The 16,942-nt window shown below is 41.5% G+C and overlaps 1 protein-coding gene across 3 annotated transcripts in view; it reads right to left on the bottom strand.

Annotated features, from left to right (window-relative positions):
* svild (supervillin d) overlaps positions 1-16,942 on the bottom strand; it is a 63,781-nt gene that overhangs the window by 22,072 nt on the left and 24,767 nt on the right. For 2 of the 3 annotated variants that reach the window (XM_017483374.3, XM_017483375.3), the window contains exons 3-7: positions 15,670-15,704; positions 8,155-8,219; positions 6,845-6,969; positions 3,299-3,389; positions 185-618 (exon numbers count right to left, since the gene is read on the bottom strand). In XM_017483374.3, coding sequence (XP_017338863.1) covers positions 185-618; positions 3,299-3,389; positions 6,845-6,969; positions 8,155-8,219; positions 15,670-15,704 — 750 coding nt within the window. The remainder of the gene's footprint in view (positions 1-184; positions 619-3,298; positions 3,390-6,844; positions 6,970-8,154; positions 8,220-15,669; positions 15,705-16,942) is intronic. The other variant, XM_017483376.3, reaches the window with a different exon arrangement.

Here is a 16,942-nt window from a genome sequence, read left to right as displayed (position 1 = left end):
TATTTTCTAGGTTTTTATTCTGAAAAATGTGTCTCTGGTTTAATGTGAATTCAGCACTATGTTAACAAATTTGACTGGAACACCAAACATAAAGTGAACATAAAGTGTCAATATTTAATTTAGCAGCCATTACTCTTGGTCACAATGCACTACACATCCCTTTCAGATTAACCTCCTATCATACCTCTGGTTGAAAGAGGAGCTCATGCTGCCATCCAGACTGCTGTCCAACTCCTCACTGTCCTCAGATGTACACAGAGATGGTGAACGTGGAGCATCGCTGGAGCTGCTGTTCACCCTCTGCATGACCTTTATCCCACCATCCACCTTTGTCTCCTCTTCTATCTCTTCCGTTCTATCCTCCTGCTTCTTCTCCTCACAATCATTGTCATGAGCTTCGCTTATCTCTGGCGCAGGCTCAGTCTCCAGGCTGGAAGAGCGGCTCTTCTTTAGGATGCCTCTGAGGCCATGTGGACCCGAGTCCTGCCTCTGCAAGCCTGCTGCGAGCACCTTGGGCTCCTGCTCCTCAACCGCCACAGTCGGCATGGGAACTGAGTGGGGCTCCTCGATATCTGGTGTACACTGTTTCTCACGAATCTCAAGTTCACTGGCCGAGTCCTAAAAAATGACCAAAGAGGAGAATAGGACAACTTCAGTTGCAACTTAGTGGAGGTTCTCATGATGACTTGAGGTTCTCATCTTGGTTCTCAGTGGTGTCTTTCTCAGGACGCTTGCTATTAGTTCATTTTGCACTATTTGCTAGATTAGTTTTGTAAGAGGATATATGGTAATGTAAGGCATCAATTGGAAGATTTATATATATATATATATATATATATATATATATATATATATATATATATATATATATAACAATTTCCGTGCCACTTATCCTAAAGTCACGGGGGAGCCTGGAGCCTATCCCAGGGAACTCGGGGCATGAAGTGGGGGACACCATGGACGGGGTGCCAACCCATCACAGGGCACAATCTCACACACATACCCACACCCATTCACACACTATGGACAATTTGGAAATGCGAATCAGCCTACAACGCATGTCTTTGGACAGCAGGAGGAAACTGGAGTACCCGGAGGAAACCCGCCAAGCATGGGGAGAACACTCCGCACACACAGGGCAGATGCGGCATTCGAACCCCAACCAAATACCAAACTTCTGACATTATTACTTTTCAGACTTGCTGATTCATGCTGGAATCATAATTTATTATAATCAACAGTAATCTCTTAAATTACAACTTCCTCAGGTAAAAAAAAAATCTCCCAGGACCAGATTTGTGTTCCATACACTCATAACTACACCCTTAATAACTCAAAGTCATTACTGATTAAGGTGCTTTAAGATGAATAACTGAATAATAACCCAAGAGTTTAAGCGCGTAGGGCTTATTACATGTTCACTATCTCTGTAAGCTCTGTACGACACATGTCTGCACAGAAACGTTCCTGTGATCTGGTCATGAATGTCCAGTAGGACAAAGAACAGATCCTGCAGTTCGCCCCTCTGTGCAGAGTCAAAGAGTGTGTTATCTGTCAGAAGCACACCCCCATCTCCATTTCCTCCCTTCAATGGACCTCAAATTCCCCATCCTACCCTTTGCACTGGCCAGAGACAAAAAGAGGAAGAGAAAAGCAGAGCTGGGGGCCTGCTTTATCAGCAGCTCCACCATACACACACACACACACACACACACACACACACACACACACACACACCCTGAGGACAGAAAGAGGAACGCAGGGGCATGAGTGAATGAGAAATAGAAGGAAAGAGACAGAGAGGGCTTGGGATGAGAAAAAATAATAAAAGATTCGTATACGTGTCTCAGTTCTCTCTTTAAAGATCTGCACAATCAGACTTTGAAATAAAATGATTATTTAAATGTTCAACGTAAAGCCACAAAACAAAACAAGCAAACACAATTTGAATCAAGTCATAATAAAAAAATGATCAAAATATATATATATATACAAATTTTTTTGGCCAAACGTTTAACATATCTTGGTGGTGAAATGTAAAGACGCAGGCTAGCATGTGTGCCATGTATGCATTAGATACTAGCTAGCAGATTTTGGATTTCATGAATTACGAGGACAAAAATAATTGGATAAGAGACAAACCATGTTCATACAAGACCTTGCCTGGATCAACACCCGCCTACCTCAACACTCTCCTGAAGGCGTACGTTCCCTCACGCAATCTGCGTTCAGTTAACGACCGACGCTTAGTAGTGCCTACTCAGCGTGGCACAAGGTCCCTTTCCAGAACGTTCACACTAACTGTCCCTCAGAGGTGGAATGAACTTCCAACCTCAATCCGGACAGCAGAAACTGTCACTATCTTCAAAAAACAGCTACACACCCACCTCTTCCGTGATCACTTAACTAACCCCTAAAATACCAACCCTCCACATTATCCTAAAAAAAACTTACTCTGGCTCTTACACCTTTACTCTCCTCACTTTGCTTCTCAAGAACTCAATTATAAATCTTGTATAGGAGCACTACTTATATTGTTCTCTACTTGATTTATTGCTTTGCTTGTATTTTCTCATTTGTAAGTCGCTTTGGATAAAAGAGTCTGCTAATTGAATAGGTATAAACGTAAATGTACTAAGATCAAGTATTTCGGCATCCAGAGCTGGAGGGAAAAAAATAGCAGGCCAATTGCAAGTATGGTCGTGAAAGAAATGTTGAAAACCCAGGGTTCGCTGAGTGTTGCATGTGTTGAAGTAAAGGTGCAAGATTTTATATGACGTTTTAAAGTAAAAATTTAGCGGGGCTCGACGAGGGGTTCTTCATAAAAGTGTTCGCCCTACCGTCGATTCGAATCTCAACAGTGCCAGGCCAATCAACTGTCTGTGAGCTCATACATGCAGAAGAGGACAGCTATTGTTCTCATCTGAGGGTGTTACGTTGCCCTGTGACACAGCAGGAGCAGAAGTTTGAAAAGATGCCATTGGCTGGCTTCATGTGTCTCAGAGGAAGCATGTGTGACCCTTCACCCTCCCTGGTTGGTATCTGTCGTATGACCGGGAAAGCTGGCTGGTGGATGGGAAATGCCAGGTTACCAAATTGGGGACAATTTTTTAAAATTATTATTTGTATATAGAACCAGAATGCATCACAATGCATCAAGTGTCACTTTATGATTGCATCGAGTAAGTCAGATTATACAGGTCCTGTTCATGGTTCATGATGAAACCTAGCGGTAGTAACACTCCTGTCAGTGACATGATCATCTCAATGTAGAGGCCTTTCTAGTGTACACTCTTACCTTTTCCCCTCCGTCCTGTGCTTCCGACTTCTCACTGCCCTTCTCTCCATCTGTCTCCTCTTCCTCAGATGATGAAGACAATAAGAACTGACTGCAACAAAGACCAGAGCAAAGAAAATAAAAGGCCTTTGAGACTGTAAATTAAAGAAAACTTCAGCTCTGGTTAGCAAAAGTAATCTGGTTATCCTAAAGACAGCACATTGCATCATTGTTTTGTTTTATTTATTTATTTTTATATATTTTTTTTTTTTTTTTTGGGGGGGGGGGGGGGGGGGGGGGGGTTCCAATCAATTTAAATTTCTGGTTTACATGAAAACCACATGATGTATGTCTACGAGCAGACAAATGAATGAACACAGACACTTTGTAGTTTCTGTAATGTTTCTGAGAGGAGCTGCTCTGGAGAGACAAGTTAATCAGCGTGGATGTTTACACACATTAAAAGTGAGTCATGATGGCATCCGCCGCCAGTAGGACAACAGTGAAAAAGAACAGCAGCCCAAGTTCAAGCACAACCCCCCCTTCACACACACACACACAGCCCAAAACATACATTCTAACAGTTTCCTACCATAATTCACATGATAACAGAACACACCGCACCAATACATCATCGTCTGAGGTAATACATATACAGCTGTAAACAGCCACCTATATATCTTTTACCATCTGTAACAGATACTGACGCCAGTTTGAAGAGCTTTGCTGACTGTGTAAAGTACAATACCATCCTATAAATGACTGGCATATTCTTTGGCGTTCATCCTAAAAGACTGTCAGCTAAAAGGTTTGTTATTTAAACCTGGCTTTATGATTGGCGGTGTTTACTGTACAATACAATACACACTGCATGAGATGGCAATACTTATATTTATATTTGCTAGACATGCTGGTGTTTAGATTTAGTTGACATTTTTTCTGTCTTTAATTTGCAGCATAAGATATACTGCAAATTTCTGTGCAGTAAATGAAGTAAGAAAATATTTTCACGTCAGAGAATATTTATATGTAACCGCATGGTCTGAAGTGTGTTATTATACCCCGAAGCAATTTGCCAATAGTTACAGTTGTCTTTAATTTGTTAACGAACAACACATTGTACTTTTTAATTGTTTATAGTTACTGCGAGACAAGTTCCTGTTATTGTTTACGTTATAAACCAGGGGTCAGGACACTATGGCTCACAAGCCATATATGGCACTTTCAGTGATTGCCTATGGCTCAACGGCGGGGGAAAAATAAATAAAAACAATCACGATTCACGAATGCTAGTGTGTCAATTCAATTCAAACTCTACATAATACATATTTTAAATTCATAATCGATGCCCGTTTGTCATGTATACACCAACCAACCATGATGTGGCACAACAAGCTCAAATTTCACAGGACCGTGTCGAGTAGAGCGGTAATTTCCCGCTCTAATTCATAAATCGGTAGAAAACTACATACCCAGTCTGTTTTCAGTTTTTTAACAAAGGTGAAATGGCTAAAAGAACACACACACACACACACACACACACACACACATATATATATATATATATATATATATATATATATATATATATATATATATATACACACACACAGCAAAAAAAGAAACGTCCCCTTTATCAGGAGACTATGTTTTAAAGATAGTTTTATAAAATCCAAATAAGCTTTACAGATCTTTATTGGAAAGGGTTTGAACAATGTTTTTCAGACTTGTAGTCTTGTCTTTCAGAGCCGTAATAAATTGCAGTGGAAAATTACATGTAACCATGTTACATGTAACCTCAGTCCATAAGGATGAGATGCACTGTAGTACTTAAAGCTGCTAGAGGACACCAGATACTGACTGTGACTTTTAATATTGACCCCCTCCTTTGTTCAGGGACTCATTATTCCATTTCTGTCCGTCAAAAGTCTGTGAAACTTCTTCAATTTATGTCTCAGTTGTTGAATCTTTTCATGTTAATACAAATATTTACACATGGTAAGAAATTTGCTGGAAATAAAAGCAGTTGAATGTGAGAGGACGCTTCTTTTGTTTTGCTAAGTATATTTGCTTTTATGGCTCTGCCAGCTGAAAAGGCTCCCGACCTCTGTTATAAACAGTTCTCTCACCAGCCTCTCCTGAATTCTCGTTCTTGAAGTTAATCAGACAAAGAAATGCAGCTGACTGAGAAGCTGGGAAATGCAGAGGAAACTCCTCTCTATTGAAGACTTTTGCTCGTTGAGAAACTTATTGATTGTTACAAAGCACTGACACCCGATACTCCTTTCACAAATGTTACACTGACGTCTCCTAACAGAAAGCTTCGCCATATCAACCATTATACATTCGTTCTTTGTTTTTATCTGTTACTAGAGAAACAATATCCTATTAGAACTTGGGCATTTATATTAACCTATTATTCTTGTTAGAGCCAGAACTACTCTCAGAGCAATGATGTTAAAGAAAATGACCTTCTGATTTCACAATTCAACAACAAATTTTTTGGTAAAGCGCTATATTTTATAAATGAATTGATATTTATGTACAATAGAACTTTTAGTGCGTAATGTCAGTCATTGCCTAAACGTCTGTGAGTCTTATAGCCTTGTCTGGGAGTCTTGGACAGAGTCCAAGGCCACTGTACCATCACGCCTTTCACACAGTAGATAAGAAAATGCATTCAGTGTGTGGAACTGTCCAAGAAAAACATGCTCCCATTCACGTTTATTAACTAGCAATATTTAACCACATATTGGTAAGCAATCTCAAAACTGCAATAAAGCGACACAAAAAAATGTCCTGTTTTAGAGATTACAATTTGTGAGCATCTTTGCAGACATGACGTAAATGCATAAAGCCTAAATCTTATCTTGGACCCGATCTAAGGGTCAGAAATTCACTGGAAGTGGCTTAAAATGGAAATTATTTGACAGTTTGGAATAACCTTAAATAAAGTTTACTGCAGAGCTGGATGAACAAAAGCCAGACACACTGTATTTCAGTTCAACTCTAGTGAGTGTCCCAGGGTCCCGTGAGGCTGTGCTGGAGCCAATCGGGCAATGCAGGCAGGCTCAGCATTTCACATTGCAGAGCCGTGAGAGAAGCAAAGCAGATCTCTTTTCCTGCACTGCAATGCAAACCAGACTTGCACGTTTTCTCTGACTCAGCTTCTGCTATGGCTGCCGATGCGTGAGTGCCAATCAAATTCTGAAATGTCATTACCTCACGCATCATTATCTCATAAAAGACATCTAGACAGACACACACACCACACACGTACAAACAGAATACGGGTCAGACAGAAAAACAGGCTACATCCGGCTTCACAGAGATGCCTATCTGTAATGATCGTAACTCACGATTAACCCTTCTCCACAAAACAGGAAGGACTTTACAGCTAAAGAACCACGGGGTGTAATGGACGACAATTACCCGAATTGTATGACTAAGGATGGTATGACCTAGGAAGGATAAGTGCAACACCTCAGATTAGGTCTCAGGCCCAAAATCCAAAGAAACCAGCCAGTATTAATGTTTCTGGGCCACGTTCGGTCCTGTTTTACTTACCTGGTTTTAGTTGGCCTGTCCTGAGTGCTGATTGGCTCTCTATGTCTGTTGGCATGGCGACCTTCCTGCATGGTTTCCTCTGTGATGGCCTTTGAGCTGGGCGGTATTTCAGGTGTCTCCAAATCCTAGAGACAGAAAGAGAAAGAAAGCCAGTGAAAGGAAGAATATTAAAGAAAGGGTGGAACAGAGTGGAACTACGGGTACTTTCCACATCAAAACAAACCTCCAGAGTCAGGCCATTCAACGGCTCTACAATTAGCCATTCAGTCCAAGGATTAAAAAAAAAACCCGTCACACAGCCATACTGAGCATAGCAAGAGGGACTCAGCAGGGCTTCCTAGAGATAGAACAACCCCCAAAACACACACACACACACACACACACACACACACACACACACACACACACAGACACAAACAATCACACACACCATGGGAAAAAACAGTGTCTTAAGCTGAATGAGAGTAAGTGGTAGTTAAGAAAGGGTAGAGAGGTTGGGAAGAGTGAATCATGGTGGAGCAATGATGGACAATTAGAGAAAGAGAGAGAAAAGGCGATATAGAGAGAAGAAAAAGGAAAGAGACCTCTGTCATAAGCAACAAAATGATCACTCATAATCTGCCTTTAGGGCTTGTGGAGTAGATAAAACATGGCCAGAATGATAACAAAAGCACTAGTTTATTTGCCAAGTGTGAAACCAATAATAAACAATGTCCACAGGTTGACAAATGAGATTCCCAAATGTCTAGGATGGAGACTTTGGCGTCATCCAACTGTAACAGCCAAAAATAGTCATCTGGGGTAAATGCACGTACCTTTAAAAAGGATTTATGGGGCTTTGCAGTGCTAATCTAAAACGAGCTTTAATAAAGGCCAGACATTGTTCTCAAAAACATTGTTGGAGACACTTATCCAAGCTCTTAACACAATACACTCTGGAGACATCTTCCAATGACTTCAAATGAACTCACGCTTCCATGATTTTACCACAAAAGGGAGTCCTCCACTATATACTTGTTTATATATACTATATATATATATATATATATATATATATATATATATATATATATATAAAGCTGCTGTAAACCTGCAACCAATAATGAGTACAGTTGTATGATAAATAGGTCCTCTCTGTAATATACTAGGCATGATCGCTGCTGCAATTCCTGATAAGGTCCTCAAATGCTTCTCCTTAAAACGAAGCAGGTATAATAAAGGTATAATTAAGGCAGCAGTGGAACAAAGCAAGATATCAGAAGATGAACCGTAAGAAAAACTAGATCATCGGTCAAATTCCACCCACTTACTTTACAGCGAGACATCCTGGCAGACGCACTCGTCTTAAAGCCGTCATCTTCTTTATCATCAGCTGCTTTCACACAAAGAAAAAAAGAAGAATGTTATCCTAGAGTTTTATCTACATTCTGCAATTTGTAGTCATTTTCTAAGATGCAGCTGTATGACACTCAGAGCAGTTCTGGTTCATTTTCAAATGTAACCTACTGGCTCTTCATGCAAAAGAAAAGGACATAGATGACAAACATAAAAAATTTTTAAAAAATGAAAAAAGTATTTGAAGTATGACTGTGGTGTGTGGGTAAACAGCAAATATTTTCAGATTTGTTTTATTAGCATTAGTGCAGGTGGTGGAGGCACGGTGGCTTAGTGTTTAGTATGTTTGCCTAGCACAGGGGTGCCCACACATTTTGGACTTGCGAGCTACTTTTAACAGGACCAGCCAAAGAGATCTACCTACGTACATTAAAAATGCGAAACATATATTTATTTATATATATAGAGTATACTTCAAATATATATATACACACACAATAATGTTCATGTACCTTGGATAACTGCATGAGTCCTTATGGCACACTACAATTCAGTACATTTTTGGTCATTACCTTACACTGAATAGAATTAGCCAGGGTTGCATAGCCCAGACAGTAGCTGCTGGTAGCGAGCCTCAAGCAGGCCTCCAAATGATGATCAGTCATTGTGGAACGGTATTTGGACTTAATAATCTTCATGTGGGAAAAGGCTGACTCACATAAATAAGTAGAGCCAAATAATGCAGTCAAGGAGGTTGCACGTTTCCTCATGTTTGGGTACTTTTCCCCTGTGAGTAAGTTCCAAAACTGTCCATGAGCCCTGGACTACAGCTGAATGATACTCTGTAGTTTCAAAATCTCATCCTCCACTTCAGACGAGTTCAGGTGAAACAGCGTTGCAATTTTCGATGCGAGTGAATCAACCTCAACATTGTCTCGAAACGGGTATCACATGACTGTAGCGACTGGCTCCAGTAAAGCAAAGTCTTGAAAGCGTCTGTCAAACTCTGACCGACAGCTGTCAATCTGCTCCGTGTAGCGTGCAATGTTAATTTGCACACAAGCCTTCAGCTGGGTCTCCAGATCTGACGCGAGATTTTGGAAGTTCCCTAAATAATGGCAGAAGTTGCATTTTCCGTTCAAAGGCATTAACTGCGCTGATCATATTGACCACGGTTTTGTCTTTTCCTTGCAGCTCCAAATTAAGCTCATTTAACATGTTTTGAAGTGATCTAGCACGTATAGAACAGGCGAGCTTAGTTGCCACATCCATGATCTCTTTCATGTTTAGCATTTTTGCGCATAAGGCTTGGTGGTGTATTATGCAGTGGTAATTAAGGAAGTCAGGGAAAGCATCGTCTTCCCTGCACTTGGCAATGAATCCATTTGCGCTGAAAACCATTGCAGGCGCACCGTCCGTGGTGACTGATATCAATTTGCACACTGGAAGCTGGGTTTTGTCAATGAAGTCTTTAAAAGACTGAAAAATGTCCTCTCCCTACGATTTCGCTCGCTAGCCTTTAGCGCTGGCGCGTTTGATCGCACACGCGTGGTGAGAGAAAAGACGAGATCTCAGACTGGCTTCCCTGTACATCAACGCTAACATCTATTTTTTTTTTAATGGCGATCTACCCGCACTTCTTTTGCGATCGACCGGTCGATCACGATCGACGTATTGGGCACCCCTGGCCTAGCACCTCTGGGGTTGGGGGTTCGATTCCTGTCTCCGAACTGTGTTCGTGGAGTTTGCATGTTCTCCCCGTGCTTTGGGGCTTCCTCCGGGTACTCTGGTTTCCTCCTCCAGTACAAAGACATGTGTTGTAGGCTGACTGGCGTCTCTAAATTGTCCGCAGTGGGTTAATGGGTGTGTGTGCGATTGTTCACTATGATGGGTTGGCACCCCGTCTAGGGTGTCCCCCTCCTTGTGCCCTAAGTTCACTGGGATAGACTCCAGGATCCCCGCGAGCCAGTGTAAGATAAGCGGTACAGAAAATGGCTGGATGGATAGATAGTGCAGGTAGTAGCATGGCAAAGAGTGCCATGGAGGAGTTGTTTTAAAAATGAATACATTATCAAGAGGTTTGTTTAAGCATGTAACTACAATATCCTTTCAATATCCTTCCTTTTTTTTGCAGAAAAACTGACTGTGCACACTCACAGTGACATTTCCATACTGACATAACATGCCAATTAAGCATTATCTTTAATTCATCTGTACATGTAGCTTTCGTAACTTGACTCATGAGCAAAGTGTAGACACAGGCGAGTGAGAGGAGTGATCAGTGTTCGCTGAAGTGAAATTCTCTCACATGTGACAGTGAAGTGTGCATGCCCACTTCACCTCTTCATGCATCCATACCTTTGCGTGAACAATTCATGGTACCTGGTCTTCATTTTTAATGGCTGAACTCACTAATACTGCTCTGCACACTCACTTTGGATGCTCGCAGTCTCTATTAATGATGCTGTTTATGTGTCCTACATAAGGTCAAATTTCACTTTTTTTAAAGTGTTAAAAATAACTGACTGGCTGACATAATATACACCAGATGTATTTTCTGTCCCTTAGGGTGCTTTTGTGGGTGTTTACTCATTTAAATGTTTATCGAGGAAACTCCGAAATATTTGCAGGAGCTTGTGATTGTATTCAAAATTACTGAAGGTTTGGGCCAAGACGCGTCATGTGACGTCATAACGACGCACATTCAGTCAAAGCCCTCTTCTAGAACATGAGTACAGCTAAAAGGTTTTACCAACAAACATCACTGTGAAAGACCGTGCAAAACAATTTTATGCAATTGCAGTTTTACCAATTCAAGTAGTTTTTCACAAAAAAAGTAAAAAAAAAAAAAAAAAAAAAAAAAAAACGGGCAAACTGCATCGCTAAGTTTGAAAAAAGACACAATCACAAAAAATAACCAGTCTGTATGGACTGGTTTATATCTGCGATATGATATTTAATAAGTTTTGATAGTAATTTTTATTGAATCTCCTACATATGACTCTCTGTGCATATTCCTCCAGCATTTCCTGAGTCAACTGTCTGCTTCACATTTCATAACCACAATCAGGCTGCTTGCTTTCATATTTTTTTTTTTCTTCATATAAAATGATATAATTCAGCCAGTTGTATTCAGTTAGTAGTTGGGTATACAGTAGGAGCTTATATTAGAGCCAAGTACTGTAAGAAAAGCTATATTTGAAGCTTGCTATTCAATAATGCAAGTGCAAAGTCAGTATAAAAATCCCACTGCATTGACAGATTTCTACTGCCACACCCCTTTGTGTTGCACCACCCGAATTTTTTTTACCTCTTTCGGCTGCTCCCTTGCGAATCGCCCGTCAGCATATTTTGAAGCTTCACACCGGATGCCCTTCCTGATGAAACCCTCCCCATTTTCCGGGCTTGGGACAGGCACTTAGAGCGCACTGGTACATGCAACCCTCCAATGGCTGTGGTTGGTTCCCTGACCGGGAATTGAACCCAGGTCATGGCAAGGAGAGCACCACATGCTAGTCCACCACTACAGTGGTCCCATATTTATACAGGCATATTCATTTCTTACCGTGAATATAGGAACTTACAGGACTTACACCCAAACAAATTAGCGTACACATTGGTGTTATCCCACTAGGTTATGCTTGCACAAAAAAAGAACCCCTTATGTTTTTAGGAAACTAGATCTCTGTGAAAGTCTGTGGGAGCTGCACACTTGGGCGCACTGTTCAAATCTTCATAATTAAGCGAACAGGTGATAAGTGAGGTGAGCAGTTCACTGTGAACCTGAATGATGCTTCACACTGGTCATTCCTGTGCGTGCTTTTTTCAGCCAGATGAATCTCATCTCCTCCAAAGTCTAATCTTAGAGCACCAAGAGGGGTTTTTAGTTCATATTTATGATCATGGTCGTAATGTGCATTAAATTACTATTTAAACAATATGCTGTGAAGCCAGTGTGAAAATGTCACAGCTGTATTGCAAATGACATACAGGCTAAAACTATACAGGCCGTTTGGAAGCAGCTGTGAAAGATTAGGAGGTACAGATCCAGCTGTGTGTATGTGCGTGAGTGTGTTCTGCGTGGGAACGCTCTGATCCACAGCAGATGCCTGTGTGATAGCGTGGAAAGGGAGCTGCAGCGGCCCTGAGGGTTAGCCAGCGTTTCATAGGTATTGGGGATTAGAGTGCTCTTGAGTGCTGTGCTTTGCTCCTGCTGAGAGAGCTGAAACCCACTGAGGTCTGTGAGGGGAATATCACATCTCCTCCCCAGAGAGGTGAAACATCACGCTTTAATTTCATACCAAACTTCACAACTATTCCTTCATCTGTCTCGTTCCGTCTCTCCCTCCTTTCATTCTCTGTAATGAGAACGAATGTGCTGAGTTAGCATTCCCCGTCCTGTAGGCGATATTTTCCACCAGCTTAGCTGCAGTGGAACTGATGAGTGGTGCGTGAGTCTCCGATGGGCTTCTGCTTCCAAACTGTCAGCCAGACCTACTGAAGTGGGGATTCCCAAACAGCAGGCCAGTATGCAACGCTATGTGTGACATTACTTGGCTCGCTCCGCATCTATGAACTTAACACAGCCAACATGAGTTAGAGTGTGAGCGTTAAAAGGCTGTCACACACCAAGCCAATGTTTAAGAACTTTTGCCAACCAAAGCTGACTGAGGATCAAGTCTTCCTGCTGATGGCTGTTATGCACGTTTGTTTTGCACCTGAGGAATGTCAAAGGAAATGGCTCGCCATACCGAGAGTTGACAACCGGAAGACTACGGAATTAAATTTGTGCCATACGTACTGAACGTAACATTTCAAGAAACAAACGCAAATATACAATGAGGAAAAAGTAAAACACTCTGACAAAAATGTAACATGGTCGTCAAATAAGCAGCATTCTTTGTTAACAGTCTTCTAAGCTGCAGCTCAGTGTCAGGGTCTTGGCAAACTTCTCATAGCCTAGGACATCTTTATATAGAGCAACAATTATTTTTTTCAGAACTCTCAGAGAGTTCTTTGCCACGAGGTGCCATGTTGAACTTCCAGTGACCAGTATGAGGGAGTGTGAGATCGATGACACCAAATTTAACACACCTCGTCCCCATTCACACCTGAGACCTTGTAACACTAACAAGTCACATGACACCGGGGAGGGAAAATGGCTAATTGGACCCAATTTGGACATTTTCAGTTACGGGTGAACTCACTTTTGTTGCCAGCGGTTTAGACATTAATGGCTGTGTGTTGAGTTATTTTACGGGATTTACACTGTTACACAAGCTGTACACTCACTACTTTACATTGTAGCAAAGTGTCATTTCTTCAGTGTTGTCACATGAAAAGATAGAATCAAATATTTACAAAAATGTGAGGGGTGTACTCACTTTTGTGAGATACTGTATATAACGCTTTACACTGTGTCTCATTCACACACACCAATGGAAGCAGAGCTGCCATGCAAGGCGCTAACTTGCCATCGGGAGCAACTTGGGGTTCAGTGTCTTGCCCAAGGACACTTCGGCATGTGGAGTCATGTGGGCCGTGAATCGAACCATCAACCCTACGATTAGTGGAAACCCTCTCTACAACCTGAGCAACTGCATTATCTGCATTTGCATGCGTCCTCAACCTCCTTACGTGACGGAAACAAATCTTCACTCTCATTTTCACATCACTGTCACTCTTCTTGTACAAGCGATAAAATTAATATAAGTTGAGAAATATTTTTGAAAAAAATAGGAAAACGAGTGTGTGTCTGCTCTTTGTTTTCAGAATTACACTGCATAGCAAGTTTGTATCACTCATACTCATCAACTGTGCTACTCATAACTTGTGAAGTTGGGAAATACAGTGATTACCATTGTGCCGTTGGATTCTTGAGGTTATGTGGATGAAGCTTACACAGCATGAGGCTGAGCTACTGTATGACGACACCATTTGATTCAGACTATGATAGAAAAAAAGACTGGTTTTGAAACTTCAGGATTTGTCGAGATTAGTCATGCTGTCCTTGTAAGTCTGATGTGTGGGGATTTAATCACAGTAACATTTTGGCTTCCTGTCCACATAAAAACAGCATGTTGGATCACTGAGAATAGAGCTTTTTGAAACTCTTTCTTTTAACTGGATTTTATGTGGATGGGAAAAATGTCTGCTTTTGAAAATGCTGACATCACAGCACCAACCATTGCTTTATATTTTTTTTTTGGCATTTGTTATAAATATGGTAGATTTGTTGTCTGAATTTCTTATTTGATAACGTGTTTGAAATTTAATTTCATGTTAATTTATTGTGGGGGGCAAGGCGGCTTAGTGGTCAGCATGCTCCGAGACTGGGGGTCTGAATTCTGCCTCTGCTCTGTGTGCATGAAGTTCGCATGTTCTTCAGGGGTTCTCCCTGTGCTTCGGGGGTTTCCTCCAGGTACTCTGGTTTCCTCCCCCAGTCCAAACACATGTACTATAGGCTGATTGGCATTTCCAAAATTATCTGTAGTGTGTGAATATGTGTGTGATTATGCCTTGCGATGAATTGGCACCCCATCCAGGGTGTCCCTGCCTTGTGCCCAGAGTTCACTGGGGGTAGGCTCCAGGCTCCCCCGTGATCCTGTGAAGGATAAGCGGTATGAAAAATGAATGAATGGATGGATGGATTATTTTATTGTTATACCCACATGTAAAGAAGCCAGGCTTGGATACTGCTCTGGCACTACGAAGCATACCCTAGGAGATTCTGTATAAGATCCAGGTGAACACTATATATTCACCTGTATCGTTATGCAATCGTTACCTCATCATCAGCCCACACATATAAATCCGTGAAAATTTTACATTTCAGAGCTTGTTTTGCCTTCTCTACCACAAAGTTCTTAACATTATTCTTGAGGCTGGCAACAGTTGATGATATGCTCTCAGTGCGCTGGCGTGCTCATGTGTGCGTTTACAAATCATTTTGATGTCTTTGGGTGGATTTTATCCATCCATCCATCCATCTTCTATACCGCTTATCCTTCCTTCAGGGTCACGGGGTAACCTGGAGCCTATCCCAGGGAGCATCGGGCACAAGGCGGAGTACACCCTGGACGGGGTGGGTGGATTTTAATTTTGATCAATTTTGAACATGGAGGGGTTAAAAAATATCCATATCAAGGCCTTGTTTAAACTTATGAAGTAATCAAAAGACCATATTTAAAAGATTAGCAGTTGAAACAGGAATCCTTGATGATAACTACATGTGACAGGTAAACCTCCTGGAATCATCTGGAAAGTGTTCGTGATGTGTACGTGTGTGCGTGTGTGTGTGGACATTTAATTTCACGCCATCCTGAATCATAACTGCTGCCTCGCGTTTCAGCTTTGTACTTTGACAGGATGCTGCTCTTCTTACTCAGCTAACAGAGAAAGGGATTCTGGGAGCACAACGGCATTCGAAGAGGAAGGAGAGAGAAGAATGACAAAGGGCTCATTGAAGGGACTTGAGGAAAGTAACTTACCCTTTGGCGGTTTAACTTCCTCTGTGCCGAGCAGACTGTGAAAGAGAGAGACAGAGCAGTGAGGAAACAATGCATCACATGACGCAATTCCACCTGAAATCCACCCCGCATCCCCCTCCTGTCTATTATGAGAGGAATATGCTCTACTTAAATCCATGATAAAGCTTGTTTCATACATTGCATGATAAAAATCTGACTCTGTATGGATGCATCTGAAGGAAAACTAGTCGCAGATGTGGCCAGTGAGAATGAGATTCCGTTACAATAGGACTTTGTTACATCTGTTTAGAACCAGACTGCGAGATCAGTCTCTAAGGGCCGAGAGACATCCAGCAGAACCGGCACACGATGGAGAACAGCTGCCTGCTTTAATTAAAATGTACACATTACATAAGCGACACAAATTTTACATGAGGGAATAAGACCTGACAAAAACACTTCATCAACACAGGCAAGTTAGGACACCGCAACATTTTCACAGAATTACAAAACAGGAAATGCGATATCATAAAAACAAACGTGACACACGCACTACAGCAACGACAACACACTGATGAAAACCCTGATTCACAACAAAGCATAAAGTAAACTGACTAAACGCATTCACAGCCATTTCCTTTTCCCAGAACAGGTGACTGCTCGGGCGCTTCCCAGATTTAGTTAGTGTGAGAGGACTTACCAGAATTTGGTGTCTGTACTTGATGGTTGTAATGACTGGTTTCAGTGTAATATCAGTGTAAACATGTTCGTGTGTGGGTTTGTGAGAAAGAGAAAGGAAATATAAAAGGTTTCCACCATCGGAGTCCTTTCAGGAAACCAGCTTCCTGGTGTTTTTTTGTCTCTTTTCTTGACATTTCCACCAACCAGTCCAGCACTCATTTTTAGTTCCTGCCCCATAGTTCCAAGAACCTTTCAGTTCCTTTTGCAGAGTAGATACTTTTCTTATGGTCCTGTTTTTTCGGGTTTAAAAAAATTAAAACGTTTTTAGTAAACAGGGATTATTAAAAATGTGTTTTATATCAAAAGTAATGTGGCATGACGGCCAAAGCGAAATCTTTCCATGGGGCTTTTGTTTTAACACATGTGCGGAGTCAGACACGTCACACCAGTGTGTTTTTGTACATGGTCCTGGTGACATGCTGCTCGCGGCAAGAGTCAACAAATGCTGTGTTTCATGCTCACGCAGCTGGTGCTGTTTTCTTGTATGCTGAAATGATGGATTCATTGTGTACTCGTTCTGCATAACAGTCACAGAACTCCTACTGTATCTGTG

The sequence above is a fragment of the Ictalurus punctatus genome, chromosome 13 (genome assembly GCF_001660625.3).
Source record: "Ictalurus punctatus breed USDA103 chromosome 13, Coco_2.0, whole genome shotgun sequence".
Lineage (NCBI taxonomy): Eukaryota > Metazoa > Chordata > Actinopteri > Siluriformes > Ictaluridae > Ictalurus > Ictalurus punctatus.
This window is presented reverse-complemented; position numbering and strand designations above follow the sequence as displayed.